General features: G+C 33.2%; 1 protein-coding gene across 1 annotated transcript; it reads left to right on the forward strand.

Moving 5' to 3' along the window:
- The first annotated feature begins 560 nt into the window (after positions 1-560).
- CPK13 (calcium-dependent protein kinase 13) lies at positions 561-7,106 on the forward strand. Its single transcript, XM_011006462.1, has 7 exons — positions 561-1,558; positions 2,300-2,443; positions 2,712-2,864; positions 3,762-3,877; positions 3,967-4,134; positions 6,280-6,510; positions 6,596-7,106. Exons 1-7 carry the CDS (start codon positions 934-936, stop codon positions 6,743-6,745), a joined length of 1,587 nt encoding a protein of 528 aa, XP_011004764.1. The 5' UTR covers positions 561-933; the 3' UTR covers positions 6,746-7,106.
- The last annotated feature ends 2,121 nt before the right edge of the window (positions 7,107-9,227 follow it).

Here is a 9,227-nt window from a genome sequence, read left to right on the forward strand (position 1 = left end):
ATGCTATACTCTCTCTCTTCATAAATAGGTTTCCTTTGAAGTTTTTCTTCTTTGATAATTACCCTTGGAGGTTTTTAATTTTTTTTTTAAATGATAGATTACATTTGAAGTTACTAACCCATAAAGTACTATTTATTTTTATTATAAATCATATTTATTAATCAACCTTACATCAAACATATTTAAGAAGTAAATAATGTAAATAACAATTAAAATAAAGGCTAGACTTTAATTTTCTTCCATTGCTCACCTCTACTCTTATAATCTAAGATTTTCAATATGACCCTTGTAGTTCCTAAAATCTTGGGTCACCCTAATCGATTAAATTGTAATAAATAATATCTCAACATTTGTGCTTAAGAAATAAAAAAAATAAAAAATTCAAAAACTAAATTAGCAATTGATTTCATTAGCTACTATGGGTAGAATTAAAAGATTTTTGAAATCACAATATAACATCAACATTTGTTTTAAACTACAGTGACAAAAACATAGTTTACCTAAAAATATAAGTAAAGACAACAAAAATATACAGAACTTGAAGGACTTTAAAACAAAAATTTTGCCGAATCCGAACAACTCCCCCATCCTCCCCCCTCCCTCTCTCCCTCCTCCACCGTCCCGTTCCGACCCGATTAGCCGACAAAAGTCACAGAACCGAAGTCTCCGATTAAAAAAAGAAATATTACTCTATCTCTTAAGAAATTAAAATAAATAAATAAATAAATAAATAAAATACTCTCAAAAGACTAAAAAACTCTACCAGAAAAAGCCACACTCCACTCCTCTCACTCACTACCACCACCCCCTCTCCTCTTTCTCTCTCTAACTTTGCTTCAAATTTCTCTCTCTAGGGTTTCGCTTTCTATAATGTAGAAAAAGTGAAACCATTAGTCACACTTTCTTTCACAAGATCTAAACAAATTGCTGTAAATGGGGAACTGTTGCAGATCTCCGGCCGCCGTAGCTAGAGAGGATGTGAAATCGAGCTTCTCCGGTCAAGATCACGGAAAGAAAAACAGCACAGCTAAAAAGACACCGCAACCAATCAGAGTCCTCACCGGCGTTCCCAAGGAGAATATAGAGGAGCGGTATTTGGTAGATCGTGAGCTAGGTCGGGGAGAATTTGGCGTAACGTATCTGTGTATAGAGAGAGACTCGAGAGAGTTACTTGCCTGTAAGAGTATTTCGAAGAGGAAGTTGAGGACTGCTGTGGATATTGAAGATGTGAGACGAGAAGTAGCGATTATGAAGCATTTGCCGAAGAATTCGAGTATTGTGAGCTTGAAAGAAGCGTGTGAGGATGATAATGCGGTGCATTTGGTTATGGAGTTGTGTGAAGGAGGGGAGTTGTTTGATAGGATTGTTGCTAGAGGTCATTATACTGAAAGAGCGGCTGCGGCGGTTACCAGAACGATTGTGGAAGTTGTTCAGTTGTGTCATAAACATGGTGTGATTCATAGGGATTTGAAGCCGGAGAATTTTTTGTTTGCGAATAAGAAAGAGAATTCGCCTTTGAAAGCTATTGATTTTGGATTGTCTATTTTCTTTAAGCCAGGTGAGGAATTAATTTATGATTAACTGATGATTATGAAATGAAGTGGTAAGGATATATGCATGGATAATTAAGCAATGTACCTTTGTAATTGTTAGGTGAATGCGAAGAAGGTGCTGTGAATTGAAACAGGAATATGGGGGCTCAAAAACGGAAAAATCTATGTAGTTTGCTCTTACTTTCTAGGGTGATTTAGTTTTAGTGAAAGTGATGGAATCTTAGTTACTAGAGTGATAAGATTATTGCAGTATCATGCTTTGAAATGTCGGGAAATTCCTTGTAATATTCTGTTTTATAGTATACATTTAGCACCAGAAGCCTTGCTAATATTTTTTCATGCCCTTTTTGATGCCTTGCTAATTCCTTGTAAGAATGGCATGTTATTTTGTTCAAGCACCGATTATTTTAGAGTTCTCATGTAGGATGGTTACCGTGTTTAGTCATGGTTAGGTTTTAGATATGATCTTGATATTTGCATCATGATTGTCATGGATATTTTTGGTGCTTTCAGGAAGAAAACTGCTATTTCAATAAATTGTCACTTGCTGGCTGTAGATCATTTAAAGTTTCATCGATTCTAGTTACTATATCATGCTGGTGTTTTCTACTGCTTAACTGCTATTTCAATAAATTGTCACTTGCTGGCTGTAGATCACTTAAAGTTCCATCGATTTGGATTATTTGTATATCTAGTTGCTATATCATGCTGGTGTTTTCTACTGCCTAATTTTTAAATACTGCTAGGTGAGAGGTTCTCTGAAATTGTTGGAAGCCCTTATTATATGGCTCCAGAAGTGCTCAAGCGGAACTATGGACCAGAAATTGATATATGGAGTGCAGGGGTCATTCTCTACATCTTGTTGTGCGGTGTTCCTCCATTTTGGGCTGGTAATTATACTCTCGGTTCCCACCCCTCTCTCATCATTGCTCTCTGTGCATGTGTTTTTTTGGTTGTTGGGGTGAGGGAGGTTGCAGCATGTTCAAGGCAACACCTCTCCATCCTTGTATGATGTCCTCATTGCATTCAAACAGCTTTTCTGTCTTCTTTATTATTTTACCATTGCTTTCCTTTTTTCATGTTGTTGTTCTGCTTTTCTTGGAAGGTGGGCTTGTTTTTCATTTTAGCTTAAACCACTTTTTCAATGCCTCAATACAGAGTCTGAGCAAGGAGTCGCCCAGGCCATTCTTCGTGGGATTATAGATTTCAAAAGGGACCCATGGCCAAATATTTCTGAAAGTGCTAAGAGTCTGGTGAGGCAAATGTTGGAGCCAGACCCAAAGCTTCGACTAACTGCAAGACAAGTGATAGGTATTTTATATATGATACTAATTTGCATACCACCTCAGGGTATGAACATGTTTTTTGTTTCACCATGCTAGAATCATCTATGCTATCTAATTCTTTTGGGGTGTGTGGTGGTGTGGTGGCATGAGGATTGCAAATCTCTTCTGCCTTTGCTACAAGTTTGCTCTTTAGGTTGTTTGTTTCTTTAATTATTTCTTTAATTAAGATTCTACCTCTTTATTAAGAAGCATTACGTCTGTGAATATTCCTAGAATTTTGGCAGAAATGCAATAGAATAAGTCCACTGTAGAACATTTACTTGGATTCCGATAAGAGGCATAAGAACCTAAGGTATTGAAGAAAATGCAGTTCACCCTGTCTACAGCCCTTATAACTTACTCACATGACATCTTGGTTTGTAGGGAAAAACTCTAAAAAGTTATAGTTCAAACCTCATTTAAAAAATTCTCTTAACTCACAAGTTATCTTGTTATGTGGACAAAATATTGACACTTGATAGATGAATATGTAAAAGGTGGTATGTTGCTATATGGATGTGATGATGCATCCTAGTATGAAGAACTATGTACCATATGTAAGATATAATGGGTAATACTTCATCTAGCTTACCAGCGTTATAATGTCTTGATTTAGAACTTCATGATCACCTCTCTAGTTGCAATATATTTTACATAATAGCTGCATTCAAGCCTACAAGTTTTAGCATCTCTCCAGTTAAAATTCCACTTCAGCAACCTTTAGCTGTGCACTCTGTCTAGGAACACACTATGATCATCCAGTTTCTGGGTTTGGTCTAATGGCATGCATGTATCGTGATTTTAGTAGTTGTCACATTTGAACATTCGTGTTTTATGTTTATTATTGTTAGTCTTAACCTGATGTTTATGTTTCTACATATAGAGCATCCTTGGCTCCAAAATGCTAAGAAAGCTCCAAATGTTCCTCTTGGTGATGTTGTCAAGTCAAGACTTAAGCAGTTTTCAATGATGAACAGATTCAAAAGAAAAGCCCTCAGGGTTAGTTTATTGTTCCTCTACAATCTTCATATTTTCAGCTGATATTATTTTTTCCCATCCAGAAATAAATAGTTGTGCATTTTTACTAGGTTATTGCTGATTTCTTATCCATCGAAGAAGTTGAAGACATCAAAGAAATGTTCATGAAGATGGACACCGATGGTGATGGTATTGTTTCAGTTGAAGAATTGAAAATTGGACTTCGAAATTTTGGTTCCCAGCTTGCAGAGTCTGAAGTTCAAATGCTTATTGAAGCTGTGAGTATAATTTATGCTTCTCAGTTTCAGTTTTCATCAAACAGTATCTGTGCTCTGCTGAAAAAATCAAACAGTATCTTTAGTATACCTGTTTCAATGTTTTCACCTTCAACAACAGCACCAGTGGCACAATTGCAATGAATACATATCAGAGTTCCTTTTCTATTTATCCGCAATTATTTTCTTATTAAGTGAGGGCTGCACCTTTGACACTGATGAAGGTGTTTTTCTAGAGTACGCTAGAGGCATTGGTATTATACCCCCATCATGAGACAACATAAAGTCAAGTTTTATGACCAGTTACTTAACCTATTACACATTAGCATAATCAGTAGTCCCAGAGACAATTTCAGTTCTAATCTTTTGTTGAGGTAGTTTATCCCCTTACCTGTTCCAGTTGTCTTTCCTGAAACAAATAATTTGCATCTTTGAGGAAAATATGGAAATGGGATGATCGAGGATATTTCTTCAATGATTGCATTGATGAAAGTTTATTAAAATTTTATAAACCGTATTCCTGCTTGATTTGGAAGAATGAAGGTTTGGGTTCTAGCATGAATGTGAAGGGGTCCCAAAAGAAAAAATAAAATAAGGGAAGCTGGGGACTACTTGACAAAAACTACATTTGTATCAGACATTGACTTTAAGCTCCTGCGTACAGTGCTCACTCTTGGAACTTAATGGTATGGTCCTGAGGTAGTAAAAACTGTGGTGATCGAGTGAATGGAGTTTAATTACTGCAAGGAAAATAGCTGGATTAATTACAGGGATAGTTCACAGCTTAGAGCAGATTTCAGTTTGAACTCGTTATGTGTATGTGCAACTTTTATCCGAATCATTTAATCCATCTTTAAACTTGTTATGTGTATGTGCAATGTCTGAGTCTTTTCAAGCTAGAATTATATGCACCTGTCTGCATCCTTTGATTCCACCAATGTGATCTCTTCCATGACACTGCATGTTTGATCTCAACCTGTGCACACATCCTCTCATAAATTCGCTTTTGAACTCCTCTTTTCTTCACTCCCTTGGTTTTTTCTTAACACTGTCTCCACCTTACCTTGCTATATCTAATCCCTCTGTGATGTGCTGTTTCCAAGTCAGTTATTGTAGCTGGCTTCAGTTTCTTATCCTTTCATCAGGCTGAGTTGTGGTGAATGGGTTGAAGAGATTCTTTTGCTGGATTGGTTCCTAGGAGTTGAGAGATTGGTTAGTGAACAAGGCTTGCTGTGTCTTGATTCCTGACTGTCTCATGGGGTTTGGTAGTGATAAAGGTGCTGTTCAGAGTTTGACCATCAATTACCTTTACAAGTAGGCACAGATATTGGAAGGGTGGGGAAGGCAGTTGGTTTACAGATCCCTCTTTTTTTTTTAAAATCATTTTTCACATTCCAATTAAAAGTTGAAGCATTTCATGCGAAGGAAAAGACGACAGATGAAAGAAAATTAACAAGCTTTGACCTCTTGCTTTCTCTTAGCTAAATACGAGAAAAAAAAAACTAACAAAGGAGACATCAAAACAGATGTGAAAGCTTTTGAGGTTTTATCTGAACATTTTAAAGGTCAAGGTTGAAAGTGGAGTATATCTGATTAATGAAGAATATGAGTTTACATGTGGTTCGTTGAAGAATATTAGAGTTTTCACATGCTGCACATGCATTCATGATATTGTTTGTTCCTCCTTCAAAAGTTTAATCTTCATAAAGGCAATAACTTCATAGAGGCATTATCATAATGCATTAACATTGTAAATGGCTGGGAGCACAGAAAATAGAGTAAGGATAGATGAAGATGAGAAAGGATGAAAATCACTCTCTCTCCTCCCCTCATTTCTTAGTTGGTTTGATGGACAGGATACAAAAATTTAGATAACGACTATTGTAGAAGAAAACTCATCTACTTCCTGGCTTTTCTCCCTATCCTTTCTGTTTGGATGAGTTGAATAATGTCGGAATCAAGGTAAGGATTGAATTCAATGGATCCCACCTAAAGATATGAGTTGAGCATCTCATCTGTCCCTAGTCCATTCTTCCTTACTCATTCATCCTTTATCCTTTTGTTGAGCAAACAGTTTTAAGGAAAGTTTTATATCTAGTTGTGTATTAGTTTCATCTGGATTTGAATGGATTACTTGTTTCCCAACAGGTAGATACTAATGAGAAGGGTAAACTAGACTATGGGGAATTTGTTGCCGTTTCCCTTCATCTCCAAAGGATGGCCAATGATGAACATATTCACAAGGCATTCTCCTACTTCGACAAGGATGGCAATGGTTACATCGAACCAGATGAGCTCCGGGATGCCTTGATGGAAGATGGAGCAGATGATTGTACAGATGTGGCAAATGACATCTTCCAAGAAGTAGACACTGACAAGGTGAAGGGCTAATACTATATCTAACATTATATGCAAATTTTGATTCAGCAGATTTCAGTCTGACATCAATGTCTTGTGAATGCAGGATGGAAGAATCAGCTATGATGAATTTGTTGCCATGATGAAAACTGGGACAGATTGGAGGAAAGCTTCCCGTCATTACTCTAGAGGGAGATTCAACAGTCTAAGCATGAAGCTCATGAAGGATGGTTCACTAAACTTGGGAAGTGAGTAACATATACACGACCTATGTTTAATTTATCATTGCAAAGAAAGTAGTGGATCATCACCATACATCTTAGAATTTCCTTCTTTTGTGATAATTTGATGGGGCCCTTTTGCTTGTGGGTTACGAGGATAATGGAGGCTGAGTACATCTTTTCTGTCTGCAAAATGTTAATTGTGTAAAAATGATGACTGGTATCACGGTACAGGATGTATGATCCCATCCTTCTTTTTTATTTTTTATTTTTCATTTTTACCCCCTTTAACCTTTGATAATTGTTTCCTGTTGACAATGCGAACATCGGTGAGGTGAATTCCATAGGGCTGTAGTATATTCTTCTAAAAGAAAATGTTTTGTATGTGTTCTATGCTCCAGCTTTTGACACTTTTCTTTTGCTCGAAAAACAGAAGATGTGCTCGCTCCTGGTGGGGGGATGTGTAACATGAAAATAATGAAGTTACTTCACTCTAAAAACCACGTGCAATGCTATGAAATGGAATTTAATTTTAGACGGGTCATAACCTTTATTTAGTTTTGATCATAAACATTTTTAGGTGTTGTAAATGTTTTTTTTTTTAAATGCGACTAAAGTTATAAAATAATTTAATTGGGTTGAATAAATTGATTTTATTTTAATTAGAAAAAAAAACAAAATATATCAAATTTAAGAAGAAAAGTTATTAGGATAACTAGAGGAATTTTTTTTTTAAAAGGGAATAAATAGTACAATTTAATTCATAGCCTATTAAATATAAAAAAATAAAATGAGATAAAAAAAAGATATAAAAAACCTGGTAGGTCATGAACAATTTGTGTTAATATGTAAAACTATAATTCTAGTATATTGGCAAATTTATAATTTATATTATGAGATTGAAATAAAACTAAAAAATAAAAAGAATTATAAAAATTATTTTTTAATAAAAAAATATCATCTTTAACTTTCAAAACTCGTCACTTATCAGAAAAAACTATGAAGTTTAATTCCTAAAAAATAATTTTAATTAATCTTTAACTTTCAAAACTCGTCACTTATAAGCTTAATTTCTAAAAAATAATTTTAATTATATAAAAAAATAGCAATTGAAAGAATAAAAATTAAAATTGAAATACAAAATAAGTTTTATATCAAATTGAAGGGTGAAATTAAAAAGAAAAATTAATTTAGCAAATGAACAAATTTTTTTTGAAAGAATAAGGATTAAGATTGACATAAAAAATGAAAACAAAATTTTGATTAAATGGTAAATTGAAAAGAAAAACAAAAGGAAAAAAATAAAAAAAATGAGGACCAAATTGATAAAAATAATATACCATCAATTTGGATTGGAGAATGAAATTGAAAATAAATTAAAATTTTACAAAAAGATCAAGAAGAAAATTAAAAACGAAAACAATAAGGATTAAATTGAAAAACATAATACTATAAATTTGGATTGAAAGATGAAATTGAAAACCAATAAAATTTTTTACAAAAAGGATAAAAGAAACAAAATTAAAAATTAAAAGAATAAGAACCAACTTGTAAAAAATTATATATGTCAAATTGGAATTGATGGATAAAATTAAAAATAAATAAAAATTCTATAAAAGGATCAAGAACAAAAATTAAAAATCAAAATAATAGAGATTAAAGTTGAAATACCAACAACAAAAAGAACCAACCTATACTTTTTATAGGAGAAACAAAAAAAGAAAAAGAAAGGGAGAAAGACCCAATGAAAATAAATCAAACCATTATCATCAATAAACACCACTCCAATAGAAAAAGAACATGTCAAAGCTTCTAATGACACGATAAAGAGATGTTTTTGGATATGGGTTACTACGTCTTATGCGCCACTCAAAAAGCAAGGACACCACCCACAAGTAGGGGAGTGCACTTCACATGTCTTATTTTTTTATTTAGTTAAATATTAAATTACCCTTAAACTGATTTAATATTTACAAAAAAATCTATTGTCAAAAGATCAAAAACCCGACTAAAAAAATCTATTGTCAAAAGATCAAAAAGCCGACTCAAAGTTTAAATTTTTTTCTTTGAAGGCAATTTCATCATTTCACTGTGAATTTTAATTATTTATTATATTTTATATTTAATTGAATATCAAATAGCTCCTCAACTGATATTATAATAATGAAAAAACTATTATAAAAATATTAAAATATCCCTTTATGATAGTTTTGAGTTTTTTTCCTTCTAAAGGTATTTTTGGTCATTTAGTATATAATTAAGATGGAAAAACACTTATTTATTCTAAATTAATTTAGTAATGACAAATGAGTTATGTGAAAAGAGTTCAATACTTTTGATAACTAGTGTTAAGTTTTTTAAATAAAAAAATAAAATTATTATTATATTATTTTAGTGGACAATATTTTTTAGAGTGGAATTACAATGTTTTTCTAAGGCATCTAGCTTTTTTAAATATTAGAGATCTTTAAAAACTCAAGAATAATTGTAGGCATAAAATGATTGTTTGATAAAAAA

Source organism: Populus euphratica, unplaced genomic scaffold (assembly GCF_000495115.2).
Source record: "Populus euphratica unplaced genomic scaffold, PopEup_1.0 scaffold281.1, whole genome shotgun sequence".
NCBI classification, from domain to species: domain Eukaryota; kingdom Viridiplantae; phylum Streptophyta; class Magnoliopsida; order Malpighiales; family Salicaceae; genus Populus; species Populus euphratica.